The sequence below is a fragment of the Megascapheus bottae genome, chromosome 16 (genome assembly GCF_031878675.1).
Source record: "Megascapheus bottae isolate mThoBot1 chromosome 16, mThoBot2.hap1, whole genome shotgun sequence".
In the NCBI taxonomy this organism is placed as follows: Eukaryota; Metazoa; Chordata; class Mammalia; order Rodentia; family Geomyidae; genus Megascapheus; species Megascapheus bottae.
Genome location: NC_143524.1, coordinates 311293 through 339194, shown reverse-complemented (window position 1 = coordinate 339194; position 27902 = coordinate 311293). Strand labels below are relative to the sequence as shown.

Below are 27902 nucleotides of genomic sequence, written 5' to 3'. Positions count from 1 at the left end.
GCCTGGAGTAAGAAGAGGGAGGTTCACTAGATAGGACTGGTCTCTGAGGCAGAATTGTGAGAAACTGGTTGACTTGAGGGAGATGGGGAAGAACAAAGGGCTAAAGAGGACTCCTGGGTTTTTTTGTTGTTTTGTTTTGTTTTTTTCCAGTCCTGGGCTTGAGCTCAGGCCTGAGCACTGTCCTTGGACTTTCTCAAGGCCAGAGCTCTACCATTTGAGCCTCAGCACCACTTCTGGCTTTTTTCTATGTATGTGGTACCCGAGGGATGGAACCCGGGTCTTCGTGCATGCTAGGCAAGCACTCTACCACTAGGCCACACTCCTGTTTTGGAAGCAAAAGAACACAGGCCTTCACGCCCCATGGTTTCATCTCTGAGTCAGCTTGGCCCAGGAAGGGGAGGAAGCAGGGCTAGGAGGCCAGGGCTTGAGGCTGGGCCCAGGAGTTTGGTCATCTGACATCTGAAGCTGGCTGTGCTGTGTGCACACCCATGTATGAGCACACACATGTCCTAGTACCCAGGAGGAGTGTAGAAATGTCTACACACATACACATCTACACATCTACACATCCACATGTACAGAGGCACATGTGTAGATACACCCGCCTGGCTTCTTCTGCTCAAAGCTGGTGCTCTGTCCCTGTAACCCCACCTTCGCTGTCCACTGGCCATGAGTGATGGACGGGTCTGCTCAGACCCCACTTCAGCCTTCCAGGCAGGCGGGACGACAGCCGCCAGCGCCCGCGGTCGCGTCCTCTAAGAGGCCGCCCGGCGTCTCGCCGGGTGCCTGGGGGCAGAGCCCCGCCGCGGCTCCGGACACGGAGGGCGGCGTCCCCGGAGGCCGGGACGCCATCCCCGAGGGGCGGCCCTCCAACGGGCGAGGGGTGAGGCTGTGGTCTGCGGGGGACGCGGGGGACGGACCCGACTCCCGTCCCGAGCCCAACCGCGGACGGGACGCGGGGGCCACGTCCGGCCGTACGGGCCCCGGGTAGGGAGGGCCGCCCCGCGCCCCGCGGCCGCCCCGCGCCCCGCGCCCCGCCCGGCAGGTGGCCGCCCCTCCCCAGGCCGACGTGCAGAAAGGAACGCGCCGGCCTCGCCTGCCGAGGGGGGGCGCAGGGGGAGGGGCGAGCGGAGCCCACCGCCTCGCTCCTATTGGCTGAGGCGCGGCAGGGCGGGCCCTGTGCGGCGGCCCATTGGCTGGACACTCCTCATTTGCATACTGGGCGGGCCCGCCGGGGGCGCGAGGCGGCCGAGGCTTCCCCGGAGTTGGGCTGAGAGCGAGCGACGCCCCGGGCCGGGGTCGCAGGTGACGCACGAGGGGTTCCCGGCGGGCGGGCGGGCGGGGTCGCACCTCCAGGGTCATCCTCTCCCGGGGTCTGCGGGGGTCGTGCGGTGTTTGCCTTTCCTGCCTAAGTCGGAGAAACGGGGGGCGGGGCCGGGGGCCACCCTTCGCCCGCCCGCCGGGCTGTCCCTCCAGGCGCAGGGCAGCCCCTGCCCACCGCACACTGCGCTGCTCCGGACCCACTGTGCGTGTGACAGCGGCTGATCTGTCCCTGGGCAGCACGCACCCCGGCGGCTCGGGACCCGGCCTGAGCCCGCCGTGAAGAGGCGCGGGTAGCAGGCGCTGGGAGGGGGCTGTTCCCAGGCACTGGCCTGGGCGTTAATGGGACAGGGGAGGCAGAAATGGGACGCTGGGGAGTTCCCGACCCTCCACGTGTGTGGGGATTTGGGGGAGAACCTTCCTCCCCTGAGGTCCCGGGGAGCCCTGGGCAGGCAAGTGTCTTGTGATCTCAGCCCCCAGGACCGACCTCCCGAGGGCCACTGATGGGACTTCCTACCGAAAGACACCGACTGCTTGGGGTCTTCTGCCTGTTTCTGCAACCTCAGCAAGAGTCAGGGCCAGGAACCTCTGTGGAGTCGCAGGTCCCTCTCGGGTGCCTTCTTTGCCGGGTGTTCTCAAGCCACGCTGAAAGTCTGAAGGAAGACTAAAACCATGTCCAAGAAGCTTTGGGCCTGCAGGGCCAAGACACATGGGGCAGGCCCTGGCCCCTCTGTCAGGATGCTGAGGGAGGATCAGGCTGAGTCCAGGCAGCACCTTCGGGACTAGGATTGGCCTCTGGAGAAACAACCATATCCTGTTATCAGTGCAGTAACCTGCCATACCCAGCAGACCATGCAGGCTACGGGAGGTTGTGTGTGGTCTGAGTGACCCTCGGAGCTGGAGTTCTCACTGATGTGCTGGGACTGACCAGGAATATCGAGGCCATAAGTGGCCCCAGAATCATGCACAGCACTTCCTGCTGGACTAGAGAGTAGCAGAGACTACCCCACACTGAAAGGTGTTGGGGTCTGCTAAGCAACACCTCAATTGGGGAGGTGACCTGCTTGGCCAAGTCCTGCTCTGTCAGTGACCTGATATGTGTGGGGAGCTCTCTTCCTTTCTTACTTCGGTACAGCACAACCTATAGTATTGTCTCTAAACAGAAGTTTAAAATTCAAAACTAAGCCCAGTTTGGTGGCTTACGCCTGTAATCCTAGCTACTCAGGAGGTTGAGATCTAAGGATCAAGGTTCAAAGCCAGCCCAGACGCTAAAGACCATGAGACTCTTATTAACCACCAGAAAACCAGAAGTGGAGCTGTGGCTCAAAGGGTAGGGCAGTAGCCTTGAGCTGAAGAGCTCAGGGATAGCACCCAGGCCCAGAGTTCAAGCCCTACGATCAACAAAAAAATAAAATTCAAAACTAAAACTTGGGCCAGGAACTTGGCCTAGTGGTTAAAGTGCTTGCCTAGCATGCACGAAGACCCGGGTTCGATTCCTTGGTACCACATATATAGAAAAAGCTGGAAGTGGTGCTGAGGCTCAAGTGGTAGAGCTCTAGCCTTGAGAAAGTCCAAGGACAGTGCTCAGGCCCTGAGCTCAAGCCCAGGACTGGCAAAAAAAAAAAAAAAAAAAAAGAATGTAGAAGAAAACTCAGAATGCTGTGGCCTCTCCCTGCCTAAACCCATGTGTGAGGTGGTCTCTGGATGCCACCTGGCGTTGTGCCCTCTAGCCTATATGCTTATGGTATTTCATGTTGGTGCCCAGAGATGTGTATAATTCTCCTGAGTGCAGGTATGGTGGTACGTGGGGGACTGGGCTCTGAAGCCCAACCTTCCCATCTTGGGCACAGCCCTAGAGGACTCTGCACTCTAGGCTACGCTGTGTGGCGTCAGCTTGGCTTCGCCTGTTGGGTCACAGCCTCTCCCCATTCTATTCCCTGCCTCAGGTAAACACCCACTTCTCCATGCTCCCCACAGTAAGTTCCTGGTGGCTCCCGCCTGGGGGAAGCCCTCCTCAGCTTCCTAGGTGACTTCTGATCTCTATTACCACCCTTGGGTACACCTAGGTTCAACTCCTCAGTACCACATACACAGAAAAAAGCCAGAAGTGGTTCTCTGGCTCAAATGATACAGTGTTAGCCTCGAGGAAAAAGCCCAAGGACAGTGCTCAGGCCCTTGAGTTCATGCCCCAGGACTGGAAAAACAAACAAACAAAAAAAGATCTAAAACTAGTCACAGCTGTGGTTGCTGGGACCATGCCACGCCCCTCCCAAGCCTGGACTGGGAGAGGCCATGGCCAGGTAGTGGCTGGGCTGAGCGATGGAAGCAGCCTTACCCTAGTTTGAAAGCTGGAATCTCACAAGGGGCTTTGCACTCACAACAGAAAAAGGGCCTTGCCCACTCAATGCCCATACCCTCCCTGGGACCCAGGAAATTCCTCTGGGGAAAGCTCCAGGCCTGGTCAGGCCAGAAACCCAGGACCTGACCCAGGATCCAGGAACCCGCCTCCACAGGTTCTCAGCAAACCTGACAGGCAGGTCTTGCTTGTAGTCCTGTCATCCTTAGTTCCTGCTGCTGTGTGGGACTGAGGCTAGACACAGGAAAACAGGTGAAAGAGGGGTCCAGACAAAATCCCAGGCCAGAGCTGAGTTGGCAGGCCTTCAGACGGCTGGAGATGACAAAGGTCTCAGAGACAGGTAGGGCAAGACAAATGAGCACTGGTTCCTAAAGCACTCTGCAGCATGCCCCGAGTGACTGAGTACACCAAGGCCCTGGTGTTGACTTCAAGTTCCAGGCCTCACAGACCTACACAGCAGTCTCAGAACACCCTCAAGGCACTTTGGGTAGTTTATTGTTTAAGTGTTGGGGTAGGAGAGGTGGCACACACACAGTAAAGGAAACTACCCACAGGCAGACAGATGCGTGCCCACAGGACAAATGTGGTGTCCATATTTCCCATTCCCCAACAAAGAGTAGTGGCCCTTGGGACCAGAGCTGTTCTAAGCTTCTTTAGAGGACCTGCCAACTGGCAAGACTAAGGGTAACATGCTTGCAGCACTCCACCTCCCTGAAGCAGAAGCCCCAGGACACTAGAGCTTCCTGTTGCATGTGGAAGGAATCCTCTGTGGCTATAGACACCTGCCATCCAGGCGGCTCATCCCAGCTGTCCTGGTTCATCTATCTTCAGCCAGCTCCACTCAGGCAAGAGCTTCTACCTCCAGGAGCTCTGCCATGTGTGGGGAGCTGTGGGGAAGGCAGAGCTGAGGAGGCCGGGGGCCGGGAAGGGTCCGTCCCACAGGTGAGGAGCTGGCAGACATACCCTCAGGACTCAGGCTAGGCATTAGGACACGACTCTGGCGGGTTCACTGGCTGCAGGTAGAAGATCCTGTGAGGAGAGCAGGTCAGCTGGGAGCTTGGCCCAGCCCCCACCCTCCTGTCTTTCCCCAGCCCCACCCACTCTAACCTCCGTGCTGGAGGGGCCCCTGTCTGGCTGTGGGGGGGGGGGCAGGGCAGCCCCTGTCTGCTGGATGAATTGCTGCAGATTGCACTGCCGGAGCTCCCGGTTCAGCTCCTCCAGCTCCTGGGCCTGGGCCTGGGTGCACACAGAACACACAGGGACCTGACCACGGGCTCCACAGCCCACAGAGCAAGCTTGCCAGTCTGACCCTCTGCCAGACATCCCCAAGTTGGCCATGTGTATGGGGTAGGGAGGTAGCAGGGCCTGAGTCTCCCGGGCTCACCTGCAGGGCATGTTCAGCAGCCTCCAGAGCCCGGCTCACCAGGGCCAGGCTACCTTGCACCTCCATGCTCTGTCGTTCCTGGATTGCCAGGTCCTGGCGCAGGCGTTCTGTAGCCGATGCTGTAGCTGAGGGAGGCCCGGGGGCCTCGGTGGCAGAGCGAAGCTCAGCCTCCAGGGCACAAGCCTGAGCATCCAGAGCCCGGAGCCTGGCAGCATGCTCAGCAGTAGCTGCACTCAGTGCCTGCAAACGAGCCTGCCCCTCTCGCTCCCGGGCCTGTTCTCTCCGAAGCTCCTGTTCCCAGAAGGCCTCATGGCCCAGCTCCTCAGCATTCCTCTGTACTCTGAGCTCTAGGCCCTGCAGGTCTGCAAAGGTGCTTGGTGTGGGTGCTAATGGGATTGCAGGCTCAGGGTGTAGGGGACTGGAAGCCAGCCTGGGACATCCCAAACTGAAGGTCAGTGCTTTCCGGGGCTCGCGGCTGGGTGCTGTTCTTGGCTTTGAGGGGAGGCTGGCACGAACTGGGCATCGCTCCGGGGGTGGACAGTTGTCTGAGGAGGGTCTCCCAGACAGGCTGGGTCCTGTCCGCCTCAGGACAAACTGAACATCACTGGCAAACTGTCCACAGGTGGCCTGGGCACCTACTGGACACTCCTGTGGCAGCAGTTGCCGTTCCTTCTCTCTAAGACGCTGCACAAGCACGAAGCGGCCGGTCTGGCCTGTAGGGGAGAGAAGGGCTCAGTCTACGTCCCCCGACTGTCTACCTCACTTGAGGAGTTCAGAGAGGACTAACGGTGATCAGGACCCAGTTCCACCCTCCTTGAAGGGAACATGGGGCTGGGACATCAGCTCCCTGCCCTACCCATTGGGCCTCTCTGCCTGCAAGGTACTTACCTATTGCTTGGGCTAGTGCTATGACCACTTCCTGGCAGGTGGTCTGCTCCGAGACCCCACAGACCACCCGCTGGATGCCATCTACCCACACTTTCAGTTCCATGGCAGCCAGCTCCAGGACCATACCTGTCCTGTTGGAAGAGCACAGATCAGCGGGTCAGGGCTGTGGCCGGCTCCCTTCCGCCATCCACAGCGGGTGCTGCGGCCCCACCCGCCGGCCTTCCTGCAGCGGCTCCGGGAACTAGTTTGGCCCAGGTGAGCACTTGGAGGCTCCCCCGGCTCCACCCCCCCACTCCAGGAATGAGGCGAATCATTAACCAGGTCCAGGATTTCCTGTCCTCCGTCACCGGCCTCGGAGGGCGCTGCCCCGCCTGCGGGCGGCACCGCAGGTGAGCGTCCCCTGGCACCCTCCGGCGCTCGCCGGCAGCCAGGCGCCCTCCGCTGCCATGGGAACCGCCGCCCGGGGGGGCCCGGACGGACGCCAGGCCGCGGAGACCCCCGGCGGGGGCAAACCCCGCCCGCCCCAGTCCCTGCTCGCAGCGCCTCCCTCCCGGCCGCTGCGCGGGCTCCGCGTCCCGCTCCGCCGCGGGCTCTCCGGACTCCGCACCCACGCAGGACCCCGACTTCCCGGCTCCGCGGCGGCCGCTTCAGGCTCGGCGCGGTTCTGCGCGCCCCTCCGTCCGGTGTCGCAGAAACTTCTCCTTGGTCGGCGTCGGTGCCCTCCGGCCGCGCCGCGCGTCGGGAGACCCTGAGACGGCGCGCGGCTCCCCGGGGCGCTCGCCCGCCACTCGGTCCCGGACGCTCCCGCGCCGCGCCGGGCCGCAACCTGCTGCAGCCCGGCGCCGCGCCGCGCCCCGACCCCACAGCCTCATTGGCCGGCGGCCCGCACGCCCCGCCCCACCGCGCACCCGAGGCCCTGTGGGGAGTGAGACCCGCCCCGCGCCCGCGCCCATTGGCTGCCCTGGTATCCCCGCCCCCAAGCTCGACGCCCCGCCCCCGGGCCAGGTGTGGGCGGGGCCTTCGGGAGGGGTGGGGCCCTCGCGCTACCCCTCAGGAGAACGCCGGCCGCAGCGCCCGCGGCCGCCCGCCGCGACTCCGCGCCGCTGTGAGGTCGCGCTTGCCTGCCGACGTCCAGTGAGGAAGCGTCGGGCTGGGGTCCTGCGTCCAAGCCGCCCCGTCTTCCCCTGAATAGCCCTGCGGGTCTGGGCCGTCCCCTTGGGGTCGGCAGGCGGGAGGAGGGGGGACCCCTGGCTTCCGGCGGGACTGGTGGGGGAGGGGGGCCTTCGGAGGCTGCCCAGGACAAAGGCTCCGGGCTCTTTGTCTGAGGCTCCAGTCCGCCCCCAGAGGGGCCCCGTGCCCTCGGGAGCAGCAGGCCTGAAGCCCGGGCCTCAGCCTACTGCATGCAGCTTAGAGCCCCCTCCCCCTCCCCCTCTGCCACCCTGGTGATGAATGCTGGCCAGGCCCCTCGGCCTGTGCGACCTGCTCTGCCCAATCAGATGGCGGTGTGGGGGCGGGGGGCTCTGCCCCATTAGGCCTTAGAACCAAGTTGGACCATACACAAGACTGGAGTTACCCTACTTCTAGGCCTCACTTTGATCCTGGAGCAAAGGGGATGGCCCTAAAGGTTCCCTAGGACCAGCCACCTCGGGGGTGGCCCAGGAGGTGAGGCGATGGAGAGGGAAAGGTAGAGGTTCCATTGTGGATTGGGTAGATGAATGACAGCCACTGAAGTCTAAGGCCCACAAGTCTACCCTTCACTGCTGTTAGAGGCAGTCCAGCAAAAGCGCTGAGCCCCCAATCCACCAATCACCATTGAGTAGGGAGGGGCTCCTGGAGTCTTAAGTGGTCCCCTTGTCTTTAGCTGGGCAGTAGCCCATCCCCCTGTATATCTAGGCTGGGCTGACCCAGAACTCACTCCTGGCTCTGGGGCTGGGTCTCCTTGGAAGCTTCTGTTAACAAACAACCCTTCTCCTTCTGGATGCAGGTATCCGTGGCAACAGGATAGAACCCATCTCTCCATCTCTCCCTAGGCCTGCTAAAGGCTCAGGCCTTGGGTGAGTGTTGGTGCTAAACCTGTTGGGGCGGGGGAGGGTTGTGAGTGAGAATCACGGGTAGAGTGTCAGCGCTTCTGACCTTTGCTCTAGGCTGAGGGTTAGAGAGACAAAGAGGAGAGAGCTGGCAGACACACTGAGAATATGATGCCAGGGAAATGACTTGCTCCCTGGACCTGAAACACCCAGATGAGGACACTCGTGTAACCAATAGCCCTCTGTGCTATAGGGTGGATGCATACATGTGGGCCTCCTCAGTGACCCCTGGTAACTGGTTCTCTGTGACCCATGTGAGCTCCATGAGGAGCCCATACCTGGCATACAAGGGCAAACTTGTGCCTACTTTCCCTCCCAGCTCCTGACCGACATTGAGCATGGCCCCAGAATCTTCCCTAGAGTCTGAAGAGGAGCAGGTGCCCCTGGTGCCAGCAGATGGAGAGCCGGCCAGCGGTGATATGGAGCCTCCAGTGGGCACATCTGCAGACACAGCAGATCCCTCATGTTCCCACGACAGCAAGCCCTGCTCCGCCCCAGGGGTCAACCTGCAGTAAGGAGGGGAAGGACAGGCAGCCAGGCTCCTGAGCTGGCCAGAGGACCAGGCTGGCTAAACAGCAGGACACTGGAATTGCAGGTTGGCCCCTGAGGCCCTGGACCCTCGAACCCTGAGGCTGCTGTGGAAACAGAAAGAACTGGAGATCCAGTCACTGCGGTGGGCCCTCCAGAATGACCGGCACTGCCACATCCTACAGGAGGTGGCAGGGATCCCCCCAGAGAGGTCAGCAGTGACATCCCCAACACAACCCAGTGTTTATGCCCCAGCTTCCGGTTTCTGTCAAACCCCAATCCCAAGTGCTGAGCTAGCACTTCTTGGTTTCTAACACTAGTACTTGGACCAGCTTGGTCACTAGCACTAGTCTGTGCTTGAAGAGGGAACAGTAGACTATTCTCTAATCCTCAATAAGTTACTGTGCTCTAAGTGTAACTAATCCCAAGCATGGTGACCCTTCCTCAAACCTACCAGGGCACAACCTGCCTTAACCTGCTGCACAGTAACCCTAAATCCTAGCCCACACCCAGGGTGTAATGGCAGTAGAGTCTCTCCTCTGGTGTGATGCCGACCTCCCCTCAGGAGCCCTTGCCCTATGCAGAGATGGGGGCTGCTGACATGAGACTGCCTCTCTTCCTAGGAGCTCCTGTGCTCAGGAAAAGTTCCTGCAGAACCGGGTCCAGAAGTTGACCCTGGATCTCAAAGCACAGAAAGAACAAGCCCAGCTGGTGAGGCGATGGGAGCTGGGCAGGTCCCTGGCAAGTGTGCCTAGGCTGGTCTTGGGAATAGGAGAGCAGGCAGCTCCTCACTGGCTGGTTCTCCTGAGCAGGAGAAAGAGCTCCTGGAGAAGCAGCTGATGCAGACCCTCCACATGGTACAGCAGCTGGAGGATGAACTTCAGAACTTCCAGAAGTCATGCCTTCTGCATCTGGCCCACTCCTCCTGGGTGGGCCGCATACTTCGGTCACAGACTGGCAGTGTGGAAGTGAGCTTGAGCCCCCGGACCCTTCCCAAACCCTCTTTGGAGGCCATCATGCTCCTCTGATGAGCACTTCTGTTAGAATTCCTAGCTTGCCCTGGGTCAGGCTGCCTTCACAAAGAGAATTCATGTGGCTTGCATTCCTGTCCACCCAGCAGGTGATGATGAGGTGGAAAGGAAGGGAGAGGTGCCCTGGGGGGTAAGGTGTCCTCCCCTGGCCTATGTCCCTTGCAGGTGATTACTGCAGAGACTCTAATGGAACCCAGTGACTTCTCAGAGAATGAACAGATTGGGGAGGTGAGCAAGACACCCCCCCAAAAGGCATTCCACTTACTTGATAAGGCCTTGTCAGAGCCACATTCCTATTGCTTCCAGGGTTTCCAGCTGGAGGGCGTGGACTGGAATAGCATTGCCCATCGATTCCCCAACCTCCTAACAAACATCAAGTCCAGTGTGGAGCAGAGGTAGCTAACTGCCCTGGACCAGGAGCCCCAGTAGTCAGGGCAAATGGGGAAGGCTTGGCTTGGCAGAAGTAAGGAGGTCTCCTTCTATCTTCTTTTTTTTTTTTTTTTCCAGTCCTGGGCTTGAGCTCAGGGCCTGAGCACTGTCCTTGGACTTTCTCAAGGCTAGAGCTCTAGCACCACTTCTGGCTTTTTTCTATGTATGTGGTACCAAGGAATCAAACCTGGGTCTTTGTGCATGCTAGGCAAGCGGTCCACCACTAGGCCACACTCCCGGCCCTCCTATCTTTAAGTATGCCTAGACAAGTTCTTTGATTCCTCCAAGCCTCAGCGTTAATCTACAGGATGGGTTCAAGATGAAGGGAAGGGGCTGTTGGGCCACTGTCAGCATGTCAAGGGCTTGGGTAAGGGCAGAGCCTGGGCTCTGGGCTCCCAGTGATCGGGACATGGGTCCAGGCAGTCCCAGTCGCGTCTGTCCCCATCACTGGACACATGTAGCTTGGATTCCCCTGACAAGCATCTGGAGAAGCCTAGCAGGACGCTGGAGTGGAGCTCCCTGCCCGTGGCGGACACCAGCAGCTCAGAGGGCGCCGACATGGACTCTCAACATTGCCAGTCGATGCTGCATTCCCAGGAGCGGAAGGTGACAGGGTACCCACCCCAGGCCACAGACTTGTCTTCTTCTGAGCAAATCCAGACTTGGACCGGAAGCTTCGGCAAAGACACAGAAGGCGGAGAGGGTAGGACTCCCCATCTCCTTAGGCCCTCAGAATTCAGCTGCCCCTTCTGGTCAGGATCGGAAGCCTGGCCCTGCTCTCCTGCCATGCAGACCCTGCATACCGCAGGCCTGGCTGGCCTCGTGAGGAACTGTTCCCACTGGACGGTTCATGTGGGACCTCCCTTCCTGAGAGCATTCATTTCTGTAGATTGCCAGAAACCCCACTCAGGCCCACTTGGCAAGACAGCCCTGAAGTCTTCTGCAGACCTGGACCACCAGTGTTCTGGGTGCCAGCTGAGGTGAGAGGGTTGCCCAGCCGTAAGCACACGGGCAGGTGGACGGCTGCTTGGGTGAGCGCGCCTGCTCGGCCCTCCTTTTCTGCCGCAGCCAGGCCAGCTGCTGCTTGAAGATCGCAGCTGTGAATCGCTGTGAGAAGTTTGTACGCGTCCTCAACCAGTCACTGGAGGAGACAGTGGACCTGGGTGGCTTCTGGCTGCAGCAGCTGGTGCAGAACTTCCCAGTGTGCATGTTCCGCTTCCCGCCTGGCACCCTGCTCGCCCCGAGACACCACATTACGGTGCGCCCGGCCACCCACGAGCCCGTGCGGCCCCCCTGCCGCCCTGCTGCTCACCAGTATCCCATGCCTTTCCCAGGTGTGGGGCGAGGGGACCCGCTGCACCAAGAAGCAACCGCCAGTGTCCCTGGGCCAGGAGCCCTTCCACTTGCACTCCAGCCAGGGCTGCGTGACACTGCTCCTCAATGCTGAGGGTCAGGTCGGTGTCGGTCGCCGTCGGGAAGGCGGGGGCCGAGCTGGCAGGGCAGGGGTTGCTGATCTGCCCCTCCTGGCCCCGAAGGTCCTCAGTGAGCACCAGGCCCCACACTGTATCACCCTGGGCTCCAGAATCTTTGAGGACAACACGGACTGGTCTATCGATTGCTTCCCTCTCTCTGAGGCTGGACTTGGGACAGACACCCATGAGCAGCAGCGCCAGCCTTCACCTGTGTGCAAGGGCAGAGTGTGGGAGGCCAAGGCTGGATGCCGGAAGCCAGGGTGGGCATAAGTCCCTCAGTCTGGTTCTAGCCAGTACAACTTTTCTTCCATGCCCTCCCTGGGACCCCCCCCCCCACAACCCTGCCTCAGCCAGAGCCTCTGACTTGCTCAGAACTCTCCGGCATCCTGCCGGTCCTCTACCTTTCCCAAGTTGACCAGAATGCCCCTGTTCTACCAGGACTCGGGGCATTCTGCCACGGCTGAGCACTCACAAGCCTTGCCACCCAGGCAAGGGTCTGGCACGGTGGGAAGGCACCAAGACTGAGATAAAGCAGCTCCTGCCCAACGTCCCTCGTGAGCATGGGGTGTGGAAGGAAAATGGATTGACCTCCCTCTGCCAAGGGGATCATGGCTGGCCAGCTGACTCCATTCTGTCCTGTCCCACACAGAGGCTGAACTGCACCCCGAGAACTGTTTGAATAGGAAGGAGCAAAAGTTCCAGGTAAGTGCGTGCATGCTCCCGCTGCTCAGCTCCTTCAAGGTCTGCTCCCACCCACCTGGCTCTCATGCCCAGCTTGTTCTGCAGGTATGCCGGAAGAGGGTAGACTGCAGCTGCCCCATGGTGGCTTTATCTGTGCAGAACACAGCTGAGAGCAAGTATGGCTTCCGCTTTCTCAGCTGCCCACCCATTACCACTGACGCATGCCGGAGGATGTAGGGTCTGCCAGGCAGGCAGTGCCAGCTGCATAATTTATTGAACCAACTTTGCCTACAAAGTAAACAGCATTTCTGAACACCTGAGAGTCGAAAATGATTTGACTGGTTTCTGGCGCATCCTGCTTCAAGAGGACAGAACCATCTCCCAACCCCCCACAAAGCGACTAGGGATGGGAGTTCTGAGTATGCCCTTGGAGGTCTAGGGTGAGCATCTTGGATTGCGGGCAACAAAGAAGGCAGCGCCTTCCCCTCAGCGCCTGGGGGATCTGCGGAGCCCAGCTACCTCAGCCCATCCCCATCCTCACTGGCAAGGCCTCTTCAAGCCTTGCCCCTCTGCCCCTTCTTTCTGGGAAACCAGGCCTTGGAAGGGGTGAGCAGGCTAGGCAGTGTGGGGAGCTGGGCCTTCCCTGGCCTCAGGCCTACCTGGGGTCTGAACTCCTCCACCAAGAGGGGCCCCTCCCATCCCTACGCCCCCTAGATGTGGAGGGGTTCTATGAGGGCCGAGCTTCATAGTGTTCTCAAGGTTTTCTGGGCACCCCTCAGCTCTCCCTGAGGGCCAAGCCCATCAGTGGGGCAGGGTGGGGGGCTAAGGGTGGGAATGGGCTGGAGGGATAGGATTTAGATGAGGTAGATAGCAGAGGCCTGGTGGCCTGGTTGCTGGATCTGTTACTGGGTTTGTGTCTGGACACCCCTGGATTCGAGGGCCCGGGCCTGAGGACACATCCAGGGCTCTCAGGGCAGTTACTGTAGCCAACCTGTCACCCAGGCCAGGCCTGTCAACTGGGCTGGGGCCCAGGCTTCCCAGGGCTCGGAGCCTGCGCCCTCTAAAGGGCAGGTCTGCAGACCCCCCTGGAGAGATGTTGCCTGAATTAGGTGGCATTGGGTACTTGGGAGGAGAAGGGATCAGGTGACAGCACAAGGTCCTGGAAAGCCCTAGAAAGCAAGGGAAGAGCAGGTCAGAGAAGCCCTTGGGACAAAGGCTCCACTGGTGAGAGGTTCCCACGTGCTCCTTGTCCCTATAGCCTGGACATGGCAGCAGGCTGGGGGAGGGGGAATCACAGGCAGAAAGGGTTTCAGTGTTCATCATGGCAGTCGTGGTGGCAGCACCCCCCTTCCCCTGGCCATATCCTTCTGTCCCATTTCTTCTCTTCCAGCCCCATGACTAGACTCCAGTGACTCCAGTTACTTGGACTGGCTACCTCCTGGGCAGCCAAAAGCCCACAAGATCTGGGCTCTGGCTTTGGATCACCAGATCTCACCCGAGGGCCTGGTCACAGGCTAGTAACTCCAGGCCAGTTCCAAAATTAGAGGCCAGTGTGAGGGAGGTGCAGGTACCTCTTTGTCCTAGGGTACCCTTACCCTCTCTCTTACTCTCCCCAAGTTTGGTCAGCTGCTTATTTCTGACTGTCTCAGCCATTTTTCCACCCATCTGCCTAGGCACTAGCCAGCCTACAGAAAAGCAGAAATTTGGTTGCTCTGTCCCTGTCCATCCTTCAGAAAGGATTTTTTTTTTTTGTGGGGGGTTGGTCATGGGGCTTGAACTCGGCATGGGTGCTGTTCCTGAACTCTTCAGCTCAAAGCTAGCGCTCTACTACTTTGAGCCACAGCGCCACTTCTAGTTTTCTGGTGGTGAACTGGACATAGAGTCTGGTAGACTTTAGTGACCATGCTCCTTGGATCTCAGCCTCCTGAGATCTTCCTGATAGTACCGTTGTGAACTACTGGCACCCAGAGCTCAGAGAGAATTTCTTTGCCAATCTGTAAGCCCCTGCTTCTGTTACTCATGCCTGCAGCATTTCTCTTTGGGCCTGCCATCTACTTCCAGGTGATGGGTCTGACTTAAAGCTTCAGTCTCTTAAGCTTGGAGAGATCCCCTCCCTCCAGCTCCCATTCCAGTGCTTCAGTTCTGCGTCCCTGAGTAGGCACAGGTCCAGTCTGGGGTGAAGGACCCTGCCTTGGCCTTTAGGTTCTGCCCAGCCTCCTGCCTGCTCTCCTGAGAATGGAGCATGCCCTGCTGGGGATACCCCATTTGGTGGTTCTTTTTTGATCTAGACCTCTCCGAACTCAGCCCATATCCTCCTCTGTGGCATGCCTCTCCCTCTTGCATCTAGCGCAGGTGGCTCCAGATCCCCTGGTATATGTGCATAGGGAATTGTTTGGGACTGGCTTTCCCTCCAAGTGAGGATGGTCCTTAACAGTCCCTCCCCAGCCTTGAGGAAGAGCTGAGCTCCTGTGCTCTCTCAGGCTGGAGGGCTAATGAGCTCTCTTGGCCACTGTTGGGGGAGTACCTGAGGTCAGGCTTGGAGGGCTGGGGGAAGGCCTGGGCTCAAACGGGTCCTCTTGTTCTTCGGGGGCCCTCAGTGGGTCCTGTAGAGCTGCGGCCCCTTTCTTCTGGGGTGCCTTCCGATGGGGGAGGGTGCTAAAATGGGGAGGAGGGGCTACAGTCCTGTCTGTCTGGGACCACCCAGTTCCAAACGTGTGTGAGACAGGGCTAGTCCACCGACCTCCAGTTCCCATGTCAGCTGTGCCCCAGCCCGGGAACCCCCACACCAGACACGGGTCCCCATGGTCGAGTGCACAGAGGAGGGGCACCACACACTTTTGGCCAGAGCCCCCCCATTTCCAGGTCACAGCTGCCTGTAAGGTCAGGTTCAGGAATGGAGGCTAGTGGTCAAAGCTAGCTGTGGCAGCTGCTCTAGTCATCCAGTGCGCAGGGGGAAAATGGACTGGCTGTGGACTCTGCCCTGGAATGGCTTCCGGGCAGAGCACTGGCTGCTGGCCCACTGTGGCGGGGGCTCTGGTGGAGGGTCTCCCAGCGGGGGGACCTCTGCCTGTCGATCTGCTGTGGGAGGGCCGGCATCCTGGCTCACCTTGGGGTGTGGGGAGGGTGTACCTGGCACTGGTGTCTACGCTCGCGCAGGCCTTTGGTGGGGTTTCCACAGAGGACTTGCCAAGCACCTGAAGAAGAGGCTGTGTCTGTGCCTGGTTTGGAGTTGAGGTGCGGGAGGGTTGGCTCTGGGCTGGGGCAGGTCAGTTACCGTGGGTGAGGCTGCTGGCATGGTGGTCTGGGGCTGGGTCCTCAGGAAGCAGGCCTTCAGGCAGGGGTCCCCCAGGGACCAGCAGAGAAAGGGACCAGGGCTGGGTCTCTGACAGGGGCAGCAGTGGGTCGAGTGTCGGCACGGTGGCTCCGGGGCAGTGATCTGTCCAGAACAGAACTAAGGGTCTCGGACCTGCTTACGTCTCTGGCCGCAGAGCACAGCCCTGCGACTTGAGAAACTGTGTGTTTTGAGGGTCATCTCTCAGGTCGCTGTCCTTCCAGACAGATCCTCGCTGCAGACTTTGCTCTCCCTCGGAGAATTCAGAAACCACTGGTCCTCTCTCAGAGGCAGTATGCTGGGTGGGGCTAATGTGTATTGTGCTGGGAACAGGGGAAGTGCCGGGAGGGTGTGGCCTCGGGGTGTGACCTCGGGGTGGATGGCAGCCTGTCCTGGGGACTGCTGGCAGCCTACTCTCTTGGGTACAGGCAGAACTGTCTTCCATGGCCAGTGCAGGCCTCTTCTGGGCCAGGGACTAAGACTCAGTGGCCGGATCTGTAGTGAACGTACACCGTACCTAGCCGGGGCAGGAGGCTGTCCAGCAGGCTGCTCTCCTTGATGGCCTCCTTCACCATAAGCCAGTCCTGGTTTAGCCCGTGGGTGTCTGGCAGGCTGGTGTGGGTGGCAGGCATCTCGTCCAGGGTGCACAGCTGGGGGATGAGCTTCCGCACCTCTTCCCTGTAGTTGTAGCCTTGCAAGGCCTGCAGGGAGGACAGGACAGGGCAGGACCGCAGTGGCTCTTCAGGCCAGCCTTGTCCTGAGGCTCCCCGCTTCACACAGCCATGGATCAGGACAGAGGACCCAGGGCCTTGCCATGTGGCCCACACCTACTGACTGGGGTCAGGATGTAACCACGGTCCCGTGCTGTCCTCCAGCCTGGGCACTGCCCGTCAGTGGAGCGGCCATTGTGCACTGGACAGATGCTGGTCCCAGCAGATTCTCCCAACAACCCTTCCACCCCACCCCACCCTGCCAAGCAGCAGCCACTGAGGTACACAGTGAGGGGGGGGGGTGTCAGGTGAGCAAGGGACCTGTGTGTGTGTGTCTGTGTGTGTGTGTATGTGAGGGAGAGAGAGGGAGGGACGGAGGGAGCGAGGGGGGAAGGAGGGGGGAGGGAGGGAGGGAGAGGTAGCTCCAGCTCCAGGCATAGCATGCTGCCAGGCCTTGATCCATATCGGTCAAGTGGGAACATACCACACACCAGGCACATATGGACAGAGATCCCTGCCCACTTGGCTGGGCGTCCAGCACCCACACCTTGTTGGAAGGGCCAGGGGCTGGTCTCAGGCACACCAGGTTGCCCTCCAGCGTGAGCGTGGCCAGTCGTGGGCACAGCTGCAGGTACCGCACCTGCCCCAGGTCGTCCACGCTGTTGCCCTCGAGGTCCAGCAGCTCCAGCTGCTCCAGCAGGCACAGTGGGCTTAGGTCCGAGATGTTGTTGTAGGAGACGTAGAGCTCCTGAGGCCATGTGCAAGTCTCAGGCAGGGCTAGGTCCACGCACCCGCCCCTTCCCACCCCACGGCCTGGGTGCCACACACCCACCGTCAGTGCTGGGAGGGAGCCAATGCCATCGAGGTCAGACAGGCCACAACGAGCCAGCCACAGCACCTGTAGGCGGCCCAGAGAGGTGCCCAGGTCTCTGGGGAAGAAAAGCCAAGTGGTCAGTGCAGTGGAGAGCCCTGTCTAGCTAGAGGCCTCCCTGTTGGCTGTCTCCAGGTGCCAGGGTTGGTGATAACTCCCTCTGGCAACCTCCAGATGAGGAAAGGTCTTGAGACCTCTTCTCTTTCTGTAATCTCGTGGTTTTGGCATTGTTAGAAAATCCATCAATTTACCTAGTTCTTGGAAGTTCTGAGTCTGGCCCTGGAGAGCTGCCTCTAAATGGATGGCTTATCCTGGCCCTACCTGTTGCCCAGTGCACCGCTCCCTTGCCACAGCCACTGTCTCCCTGCATTCCTCCACAAGTACCCACACCTGTGGTCCTGCAGGAGGCTCTTTCTGCAGACACTGCAGTGCTGGGCTGCTCACTTCCTCATGCCAGTCAGACCTTCCTGCACTCAGGCCTTGTGAATAACCACATGATGGGCACTTGCTTCAGCTCCAGCTCAGCTTAGAACTCCTGAGAGATAGTTCATCTAGCATGTGCATTCCTTTTTAAATTCTCTACTGTTGCCTCAGTCTGTGTTTACTTAGCATTTGTCCTTCAGTTACAAAGGGTTGGCATTTATCTCATCTATTAGTTTAAATGGCTTTTTTTTTTTTTTTGCCATGGAACTTGAACTCTGGGCCTGGGCACTGTCCCTGAGCTCTTCAGCTCAAGGCTGCCGCCCTACCCCTTGAGCCACAGTGCCACTTCCAGTTTTCTGGTGGTTAATTGGAGAGGAGTCTCACAGTTTTCAGTGCCCAAGCTGGCTTTGAGCCTCTTGAGTAGTAAATGGCTTTTCTAATCCCCTTCCAAGACTGGAATTTGTGTCTTGTGATTCTGGACTGTTCAGCTCACATATGCTTCATCTCTTGCCTCTCGTGGACATTTGCTGCATCTACTTGGTTGTGGTTTGGCTAGGTGTAAGGTCTTGGGTCGAGCATGTGTAGATACTACTCGCTTTGAATGTTTTGGCAGAGAATTTTGGGAAAGACTTGCCTTTTCATTCTTAAAAAACAGTGTGATCCAGGTGCCACACACCTGTAATCCTACTCAGGAGGCTGACCTAGGAAGTTCAAAGCCAGCCCAGGCAGGAAAGTTCATGAGACTCTTGTCTCCAGTTCACCAGAAAACTGGAAGTGGCACTGTGGCTCAAAATGGGAGAGTGCTAGCCTTTAGCTGAAGAGCTCAGGGACAGTGCTTAGGCCCAGAGTTCAAGTTCCATGACTGAATCCCACCCCTCAAACCCCCCCCACAAAAAAAAGAAAGAAAAAGAAAAAGTGTAAAGAGTGCGAGCTGGGTGCTAATGGCTCACGCCCGTAATCCTAGCTGCTCAGAAGGCTGAGGTCTGAGGATCAACTTTTAAAGCCAGCCCGAGCAGGAAAGTCTGTGAGATTCATTACTTCTGGCTTTCTGTGGCTCAAGGGATAGAGCTCCAGCCAAGGTAAGGAACGGTGCCCAGGCTGAGTTCAAGCCCCAGTGCTGTCACATGCACACATGGACATGGCACACACACACACACACACACACACACACACACACACACACACACACAGCATTTTAAAATCATTCTAGCACTTCTCTGCAGTAATCAACCAAACAAAAGAGTAGCAAGTGGCTGGTGAGTGCCAATGCTGCAGGGGTGGGGCCCCTGTGGCTCTACTTTCAGGGAGGCTGGTATCACCAGTCCCAGGGCTGTGAGGTAGTGGAATTCTATTTCCAAAGGGCATAAGGAAGGGTACTGAGGGCACAAGGAAGGTACAGTTCCTGCTGTATGTGAAGGAATCCCCCAGGGCCTGTGCTGAAGCCCTTCAGAGCATGGCTGTATTTATAAACAAGGTCTTTGCGGCTGTCATTAATTGAGGGTGCATCCTAATAAATGAAAGGGAAGCTACCCACAGACAGACACAGGAAGAGGCAGAGGCTGGGTGATGCTCCTCTAAGACCATGATCACTAAGCCTTGTTACCAGGTGCAGAGCTGGGAGAAGGCCAGACGGCTTGTGCCTCACAGCCTTGGCAGAACAGCCCGTCGACCTCTGGATCTGGGCTTCCAGTCTTTAAACCATGAAACAAATGTGTGTTGTGCAAGCATCCTGGTTTGTGGTCTTTTGAAAGATGACATGGCTGTGGAAGCTAGGAGAGGACAGGCATGGTGACATAATATATAATATAATTTGATATAATTTGCAGCCAAGGGCACAATAACTGGTAAACTATATTTAAAAATAAGCTGGGTGCAGTGGCTCACGCCTATAATCTCAGGAGGTTGAGATCTGAAGATCAAGGTTCAAAGCCAGCCCGGGCACAAAAGAACTTGAGACTCTTTTTTTTTTTTTTTTGCCAGTCCTGGGCTTGAGCTCAGGGCCTGAGCACTGTCCTTGGACTTTCTCAAGGCTAGAGCTCTACCACTTGAGCCTCAGCACCACTTCCAGCTTTTTTCTATGTATGTGGTACCGAGAAATCGAACCCGGGTCTTCTGCATGCTAGGCAAGCACTCTACTACTAGGCCAAACTCCCGGCCCCGAACTTGAGACTCTTATCTCCAATTAACCTCTAGAAAATGGGAAGTGGGGCTTGGCTCAAGGGTAGGGCAGTAGCCTTGAGCTGAAGAGCTCAGGGACAGCTCCCAGGCCGAGTTCAAGCCCCATCACACACGCACACACACACACACACACACACACACACACACACACACAAATATATATATGAAGAGGGATGGGCCTATGGAGAGATTCCATATACATGGATGATGTATATATAGCCTAACAACTAAACCCAAGTTAGCATGTATATATTTTAAAATTCTAATAAATTCCAGAAAGGTATGTATGTAGGATATGTGATTGCGAAATCCCGGCTCACAGTGTCACCCTAGGAACTCAGGAGGCTAAGATCGAAGGATAATGGTTCAGAGGCAGGAATCACTGCAAAACGCTGGACGTGGAGCTATAGCTTGGGTGGTAGAGTGCCAGTTTTGAATGAAAAACATCTTAGGAACAGTGCCCAAACCCTGAATTCAAGCCCCACTACCAGCATAGCATTGTTCTCTCTCTCTCTCTCTCTCTCTCTCTCTCTCTCTCTCTCTCTCTCTCTCTCTCTCTCTCTCCCTCCCTCCCTCCCTCCCTCCCTCCCTCCTTCTCTCCCTCTCTTCCTCTCCCTCTCCCTCACATACATACGCACACACAAACCTATACAGAGCTGTGGTGTGAAAGTCCTGAGATTTCTCAACAGTGGAGCCTTCTTTCCAAGTCGGCACCCGTCCAACCCCCTCCAGATCCTGGCCTGGATTGCAATGGGGAGTGTAGCCTTGGTTGGTTGTAGCTGGTCCACCAGACATGGAGGCCAGTGAGAACAGGACCTGCTAGGACTGCCTTGCATATGCAATCACATGCAGTAGGTGAGGCCAGAAAAGCTCAGGGGAAGGGATCAGCGCTCACAGGAGGCCTGGGGAGCCAGGACCTGGCATGTTCTCTTGCAGAGACAGCCTAGGAGAAGCCTCATCCACGAGAGATGCCTGTATGGGCCTGTCTGCAGGTGCCAGCAGGGCACAGCGGCACCAGACTTTCCAGGGATGGCAGCAGCCAGGCCCTGTGGCCCCATTGTACCAGCCTTGCCCTCCCTAGGTGTAGCTAAGCACTCACCTGAGCGAGGTGAGGTGGCTGCCATTCAACTTCAGCTGGTTCAGGTTGGGGAGGTACACCCCTGTGGGCCACAGGAAGGGCAGAGATTGGTTTGGCTTCGCGTCATCCCTGTCCACTATTCACTCACCCAGTTACTGCTCCCCCACCCGCCGCCGTCGCCATGCCAGAAGTGTGTCCACACCAAGGAGGTGGTGTGCTCATCAGTTACACGGCAGGAGGGACAGGCCGATTGAGAGGCGCTGCCCCAAGCCTGTGGGTCCTCTGGGCCCCTGTATCTGTGGGGGCTGCTGCATGTGAGGGATGCGTGTGGACAGGACTCTACAGGCTGTCCCTGAAGGCCACAGGCCCATGAGGTGCAGAACTCAGCTTAGAAAAGGGTGTACCATGCAAACACCACCTCTCAGAATGACGCTATCCAGCATGGCCCAGGCCCAGAAGAAACCCATCCCCGAGTGCTGCTCTGAGTGGGACACTGTTCCTGTGCTTGTTTTTTTGGTCAGTTCTGGGGCCTAAACTCAAGGCCTGAGCACTGTCCCGGGTTTCTCAAGACTAGAGCTCTACCACCTAAGCCACAGCACCATTTCTGCTTTTCTGTGTATGTGGTATGGAGGAATTGAACCCAGGGCTTCATGCATGCTATGTGAGCACTCTACCACTAGGCCAAGCTCCAGGTCCCCGCAGGACATTCTGAACACCGAGGACAGGTGCAGCATGGATTTGTGGGACACAGACACCACAGGCTGAGCCTGGTGGCTGCGTTTGCGGGAGAGCAGATGGCCCTGACTGCATGTGTGCACAGGCTGGCTACACTGGCCTGTTAAGGATGTAACAGAAAAAACAGAAAGCAAGACAAACCAAGGTGGGGCCGTTCAGCTTCTCTGTAACTAGAGAGGTGCAAACAGAACCCATGCGGACCCTGGACAGCATGCCTCTTTTCTGTTTGTTGGTGAGATCTGAGTAGGCCTGTGGCACAGATAAGCGTCCTGCATCTGTGTTCACTTGTACTGCATTTCAGAGAAATTCCTCCCCAATAGAAAATATATACTGAAGAATTCACTGACATGGGACATCACGTCCATGATTCAGGGCAGAAAAGTGAGTGACCCAGTTTTGTGTGTGTGTGTGTGTGTGTGCGTGCGTGCGTGCGAGGAAAAGAAGGATGAGGCCTTCCAGGCTTCATCATGGAGAATCTGGAGGATACATGGAGAGCTCTGTATCATTCCTAAATGTCCTTACATTTCAAAGTATTTCAAAATACGCTTTGGGAGCTCCTAATGCCAGGCTGTGTTGTTTCTTAGTGCTGGCTGCTGTGTGCTGTGTGTCAGTGTTTGGGTCAGGCCCTTCTGGAGGGCAGTGTGAGCACTGATAACGAGCTCTACCCAGTGCGTGTTCAGTGCCCAGGGCCCATCCTAAAGAAAGAGACTTCTGTCCAGGGTGCTTGCTTGCTTGCTTGCTTGCTTTCTCTTTCTTTCTTCCTTCCTTCCTCCCTTCCTCCCTTCCTTCCTGTCCTGGTGCCTAAACTCAGAGCCTGAGTACTTGTGTCTTCTCAAGGCAGGAGCTCTACCACTTGAGCCTCAGCACCACTTCCAGCTTTTTTTCTATGTATGTGGAACTGAGGAATCAAACCCTGGTCTTCGTGCATGCTAGACAAGCACTCTACCACGAGGCCACACTCCCAGCCCCATGCTGGCTTGGTTTCTACAACCAGAACAGAGAGGTGGGGGCTGTGATGGCAGCCTGGGACGACCGTGACTCAGAAGCTCTCACCGAAGTTCCCCAGGCTGTTTTCACGGGTGTCCACACACATCTCCAGCACGCGTACCATTTGGAGGTCATCCACCTGGGCCAGGTCCTGCTGCAGAGATCAGATAGGGGGTCACTCCCTGACAGCGGGTCACACTCCCTGACAGCGGGTCACTCCCTGGCAGCGGGTCACACTCCCTGACAGCGGGTCACACTCCCTGACAGCGGGTCACACTCCCTGACAGCGGGTCACACTCTCTGACAGCGGGTCACACTCTCTGACAGCGGGTCACTCCCTGGCAGCGGGTCACACTCTCTGACAGCGGGTCACTCCCTGGCAGCGGGTCACACTCCCTGACAGCGGGTCACACTCCCTGACAGCGGGTCACACTCTCTGACAGCGGGTCACACTCTCTTGACAGCGGGTCACTCCCTGACAGCGGGTCATTCCCTGACAGTGGTCAGTCCCTGGCAGCGGGTCACACTCTCTGTCAGCGGGTCACTCCCTGGCAGCGGGTCACACTCTGTCAGCGGGTCACTCCCTGGCAGCGGGTCACACTCCCTGACAGCGGGTCACACTCTCTGTCAGCGGGTCACTCCCTGACGGCGGGTCACACTCTCTGACAGCGGGTCACTCCCTGACAGTGGGTCACTCCCTGACAGTGGTCAGTCCCTGACAGCGGGTCACTCCCTGACAGCGGGTCACTCCCTGACAGCGGGTCAGTCCCTGACAGCGGGTCATTCCCTGACAGTGGTCAGTCCCTGACAGCGGGTCACACTCTCTGACAGCGGGTCACTCCCTGGCAGCGGGTCACACTCCCTGACAGCGGGTCACTCCCTGACAGCGGGTCACTCTCTCTGACAGCGGGTCACACTCTCTGACAGCGGGTCACTCCCTGACAGCGGGTCACACTCTCTGACAGCGGGTCACTCCCTGACAGCGGGTCACTCCCTGGGAGCGGGTCACTCCCTGACAGTGGTCACTCCCTGATAGCTTCCACCGGGTTCCTAGCTGCAAGACTCTACCAGGGGCCCACTGGCACCAATAATAGGCCTTAGCGATGACAGCTTGGCTGGTACAACTTGGGTGAACATGGCATCTGGAGGCTCTAACTGGCTGGGGGCTCCTAGGGCCAAGCCTGTCCCTGGATTGGCTGGTTTTTCAGATGGAACTGTCAGATGAGACACAACAATACAGCTGGTATCCATAGCCCATCCTGTCGAGTGGCACCTGGCCATAACCTACATGAGGCTCCTTGACGGCATGCATACACAAGCAGGGGTGAGGCCGCTACTTTACCTGTTGTCTTGGTTTCCAGGATGGGACCTTCTTTTTGCATGTGTCAAGTGAAAGCTGGACTCGCAGGACCCTGAGCCCTACCTGCTGCGGGGTTGGCAGGGAGGCTGGAGAACTCCTGAAGGCTCTGTATTGGCAGGTTGGACCTGTCATTGTGAGGTAGGGCCTGGTGGTACCTGCACAGGATTTGGGGTCATCTCCCTAGTGTGGCTAGAGGTGGGTAGATGGAAAGTCCTGGATGCTAGGAAATGCAGGCTGGTCTACATAGGTTCTACAGAAACTTCTGAGCCTCAGGGCCAGGTCCAATAGTGAGATCCCACTCCATATTTTTTCAAAAGCCTTCACTTGCTGTCAGCCTATGGGCCCAGTGAGCCCAGGAACTGTGTCCCAGGATGGGGGGCATGGAACACCTCTAGACTTCCAGGGGGGACACTCCCACAAGGAACTCCTACACAAATCTCCTGTTACCTGATACTTTGGCCCTCTATGTGTGTGCTGTAGAATTCACACGTGAGGGAAGTCCTCTGTGCCTGAGGACAGTGGCCTCAGCAAGTGCATACAGAATCCTAGCCTGCCTCAGGCCTTGACCCAGGGGTTATAGATACTTAGGTTTTAGAGGGTCTCAAAGGTGGAAACATGGAGGGAACCTAGCTGAGGGTCTGGCAGGACAGCAGGCTGGATATTACCAGTACTCAGGATGCAGCCCCTCTTGCCCTGCCCCTGGCCCCTGATACTTACCAGTCGGGCAGGAGAAAGGTGCTCCTTCATTAGCTGCTCCCTGCGGATGCTCCCATGGCTGCCCAAGCCCTTGCTGTGTGGGGAGGGGTTGAGTTGACCCTGCCAGCTCAGTTCCCGTACCCGGACATTGACTGTGCCAGGCGGAGGTCTTTGGGATCCATCCCAGGCTGGGTCCATCCACATCCAACCTGCCAGGAGAGGAAGAAGGGCCTTCCACCTTCTACTCCAGCTCCCATCTGTGCCCCAAAAAGACCCAACACAACCCTGACATGGCCCGGCCTGGTCTGAAAGTCTTCCCCTAACACAGGCTCAACCCCCCTGCCCGGATCCATGTCCTTCTCTTGATTCTGTCCTTGTTTACGTTGGTGTCCACAGTGAATGCTAGCTCCAGGCTTTGCAATCTGGAGCCCCACTTGAGCCCAGGGGTACCGAGTCAGCTGCCTGCTATGAGCAGCATATGCTTCTGCCAACAGGCTCCTGGAAGGCCCCAGGTCCTGACTTGTGGGTTCTTCTCCTACTGAGTATGGGCCCAGGAGCAGGGTCTCAGGCATTCCATTTGCCCCCTTCTGCACTGGCTGACCTCACACCTGAAGATAGCTGCTCTGTGCTGTGGGTCAAACATCCGGGCAAGAAGGCAGCATGAGTCCAGAGGTGATACCTGTAAGAGAGTGTATGGGTAAGGTCCTAGCCAGGTCATTGGGCCCAGTGGTACCTAAGCTGGGCTTCTGGCATGGAGCCTGGTCTTGAGTGTGCTGTGACCATCCTGCCAGGGGACCTGGCCCAGCTGATCTGGAGGAACCCAGAGCCAGGCTGTGACCTAAGACTCGCTCAGGATCACCCAGTGCAAATGAGGACTTGCTCCTCCTCCAAGTCCTACTTCTTCCATCCCAGAAGGGTGTCCCAGGTCTGCTGCTCTGAACCATCCCCTGCAGACCGGCCTCTTCTGCACCCCACCCCTCTGAGCCCCTCTGCAGATCTCTGGAGAAGCTTGCCTGGACTGCCACTGCCCACCTGCACTAGGCTTCTTGGCTGCTGCTCCTGAAAGACACAGAAACCTGCGCTGGGCCCTGGACCTTAGACTCAGGATCTCTGGGCTGAGCTAGAATTCTGGGCACTGTCCCTGGGCTTCTTTTGCTCAAGGCTAGCGCTCTGCCACTTGAGCCACTTCTGACCATTTCTGTGTATGTGGTACTGAGGAATTGAACTCAGGGCTTTATGCATACTAGGCAAGCTCTCTACCACTAAGCCACATTTGCAGTCAGCAGCTAGAATTCTGACCAGAACATTCAACTTCCTTTTCTCTTGGCTACCTTGTCACTCTCCATCTATCCAATATTTATTTTTATTCTTTTTATTTATTTATTTTTGTGGGTCATGGGGCTTGAACTGGGTCTTGGTGCTGTCCCTGAGCTCTTCAGCTCAAGACTACCACCCTACCCTTGAGCCAAGCCCCACTTCCCGTTTTCTAGAGGTTAACTGGAGAGAAGAGTCTCTGGCCCTTTTGTGCCTGGGCTGGCTTTGAACCTTGATCCTCAGATCTCTGCCTCCTGAGTAGCTAGGATTACAGGTGTGAGCCACTGTGTCCAGCTTTCATTTATTATTGTTTTTTAATTGTTTGTGGGCTTTTTGAACTCAAGGTCTAGAAACTGTCCCTGAGCTTTTTTTTTTCCACCTTCAAGGCTAGCACTCTACCACGTTGAGCCACAGCTCCATTTCTGTTTTTTAAGTAGTTAGTTGGCAATGAGAATCTCACAGACTTTCTCTGCCCAGGCTGGCTTTGAACCATGAACCTCAGATCTTAGCCTTTCATCCAGTTTTTGACTGACCCCTTATTCCGGTGCTTTCTACGTGCCCTTCCCAGGTTTGTTTCTCTGATAATACAGAGCCTTTCCATACTCCTTCTAAGGCAGTGATTTTTTTTCCTATTCAGTTGAGTGTGTACTGCTCCAAGATATGTTCTTCCATGACCCCGGCCACCAGTCCTACCAAGACCTAAGGCTCCCAGAAGGATCTCCAATGTGCCCCCAGGGAAGACTTCACGTCCACCCAAGTTGGCCAGCTCCAGGCCTTGGAAAGCTATGAGCTGCCCAAGGAGGCCTCTGTGCCAGAGAGCAGCTGGCTCAGTGTCCTGCCCACATGTAGGCCCCAGTGACTGAGCACACAAACCTTGGGGTTTAAGAACAGAGATTAGAGATCTCCCAACACATACACTGCTCCCAAAAGTCATGCACTGGCCTGAAACTGCCACCCTCACCTGCCAGGGACAGACCTGCTCTGAAAATCCCCAAGGGCCTCGAGCCTGATCGCGGCAGCCTACACTCCAGGAACAAGGACAACCACCTTGTCCCCGGCACGGTCCCCTCGGAGGGCAGGGTCTGGAGCACCCAGGGCAGAGCAGGCCTCCCTCCCGCCCCCCATGGGGCTTGGGCCTCACGGGCCCAAGCGGGGCCCCTCACGGGCTGGGCGGCCGGTGGTCGCCGGCTCCGCAGTCCAGGTTCCGTCTAGGACTGCGGACGTGGGGAGGCTATGCCCGGCTCTCACCTGACGGGCGGGCCCGGGTGCCCTGACCCTGGGTCGCGGCCCTGGCTCCTTCCACCGCCGCGGGTGCTTTTTCCACTCCGGGCTCTTTCCGGCCGCGGACCCGGGCGTCATGGCAACGGGGGCGGGGCCGCATTTGAATACCCAAATATCCGGGAGCCTCCGGCAGCGAGCCGAGCCCCGCCCCTTAGCAACGGTTGCCGGGCACGCGGTGGGGGCCCAGCGGCTGGCGGGCGGCCGCGGGCGGCCCGGGGAGACCGCGGGACACCGCGGGACACCGCCGCGGGCGGCCCCCCCCAGGCTCGGGACCGCGCAGGCTCTGCTTTCTGATGAGGACGCGGTTGGTTAGGCTCTTCTCCGAACTCCACGGTGGAAACCGCGTTGTCAGCCGCCGCGGAATGGTCACGGCCGGGAGGGCGCAGAAGGGGAGCCTCCACTCCAGGCTACGCGGCGACCCCGCCTGCCGACCCCGCCTCCGCTCCTGGGGGGAGCAGCGCTGCAGGACTTCACGCCGTCCCTCTGTCCCCAGACACTGGGTTAGATGAGCCCCGCAGCTCTGAGTGCAGCAGGGCCAGCCCGGCCTCGGGGACCTGGGGTGGACTCCGGCCTAGGGCACCTGGGGTGGACTCCGGCCTAGGACACCTGGGGTGGACTCCGGGGGTGCAGCCCCGGCCTAGGGCACCTGGGGTGGACTCCGGGGGTGCAGCCCCGGCCTAGGACACCTGGGGTGGACTCCGGCCTAGGGCACCTGGGGTGGACTCCGGGGGTGCAGCCCCGGCCTAGGGACCTAGGATGGAT

At 58.1% G+C, this 27902-nt stretch overlaps 3 protein-coding genes across 11 annotated transcripts; 1 reads left to right on the top strand and 2 right to left on the bottom strand.

Moving 5' to 3' along the window:
- Positions 1 to 4154: 4154 nt before the first annotated feature.
- Positions 4155 to 6772, bottom strand: Rassf7 (Ras association domain family member 7). Of its 2 annotated transcripts, none has more exons than XM_090348635.1 (5): positions 6578 to 6772; positions 5949 to 6080; positions 5061 to 5773; positions 4784 to 4912; positions 4155 to 4705 (listed from the first exon to the last, which is right to left on the bottom strand). In XM_090348635.1, exons 2-5 carry the CDS (start codon positions 6070 to 6072, stop codon positions 4661 to 4663), a joined length of 1011 nt encoding a protein of 336 aa, XP_090204761.1. In that variant the 5' UTR covers positions 6073 to 6080; positions 6578 to 6772; the 3' UTR covers positions 4155 to 4660. The 2 variants fall into 2 exon arrangements, with proteins under 2 accessions (XP_090204761.1, XP_090204760.1); XM_090348634.1 differs by having other exon boundaries at positions 4155 to 4689; positions 6578 to 6658.
- Positions 6773 to 7008: 236 nt separating this feature from the next.
- On the top strand, positions 7009 to 12489 carry Lmntd2 (lamin tail domain containing 2). 4 transcript variants are annotated; one of them, XM_090347082.1, is made up of 17 exons: positions 7009 to 7082; positions 7533 to 7610; positions 7933 to 8002; positions 8355 to 8546; positions 8631 to 8774; positions 9187 to 9274; positions 9376 to 9531; positions 9760 to 9822; positions 9901 to 9989; positions 10443 to 10726; positions 10913 to 11003; positions 11092 to 11281; positions 11358 to 11477; positions 11559 to 11755; positions 11934 to 12049; positions 12145 to 12197; positions 12282 to 12489. In XM_090347082.1, exons 4-17 carry the CDS (start codon positions 8374 to 8376, stop codon positions 12411 to 12413), a joined length of 1896 nt encoding a protein of 631 aa, XP_090203208.1. In that variant the 5' UTR covers positions 7009 to 7082; positions 7533 to 7610; positions 7933 to 8002; positions 8355 to 8373; the 3' UTR covers positions 12414 to 12489. The 4 variants fall into 4 exon arrangements, with proteins under 4 accessions (XP_090203208.1, XP_090203209.1, XP_090203210.1 ...); XM_090347083.1 differs by lacking the exon at positions 7533 to 7610; XM_090347084.1 differs by lacking the exon at positions 7009 to 7082 and having other exon boundaries at positions 7253 to 7610; positions 9910 to 9989.
- On the bottom strand, positions 12432 to 27199 carry Lrrc56 (leucine rich repeat containing 56). Of its 5 annotated transcripts, none has more exons than XM_090347085.1 (12): positions 27108 to 27199; positions 25147 to 25224; positions 24567 to 24754; positions 22556 to 22643; positions 20789 to 20849; positions 17050 to 17146; positions 16702 to 16965; positions 16025 to 16208; positions 15451 to 15612; positions 15283 to 15370; positions 14701 to 14831; positions 12432 to 13345 (listed from the first exon to the last, which is right to left on the bottom strand). In XM_090347085.1, exons 3-12 carry the CDS (start codon positions 24747 to 24749, stop codon positions 12999 to 13001), a joined length of 1605 nt encoding a protein of 534 aa, XP_090203211.1. In that variant the 5' UTR covers positions 24750 to 24754; positions 25147 to 25224; positions 27108 to 27199; the 3' UTR covers positions 12432 to 12998. The 5 variants fall into 5 exon arrangements, with proteins under 5 accessions (XP_090203211.1, XP_090203214.1, XP_090203215.1 ...); XM_090347088.1 differs by having other exon boundaries at positions 16765 to 16965; XM_090347089.1 differs by having other exon boundaries at positions 16858 to 16965.
- Between the last annotated feature and the right edge of the window lie 703 nt (positions 27200 to 27902).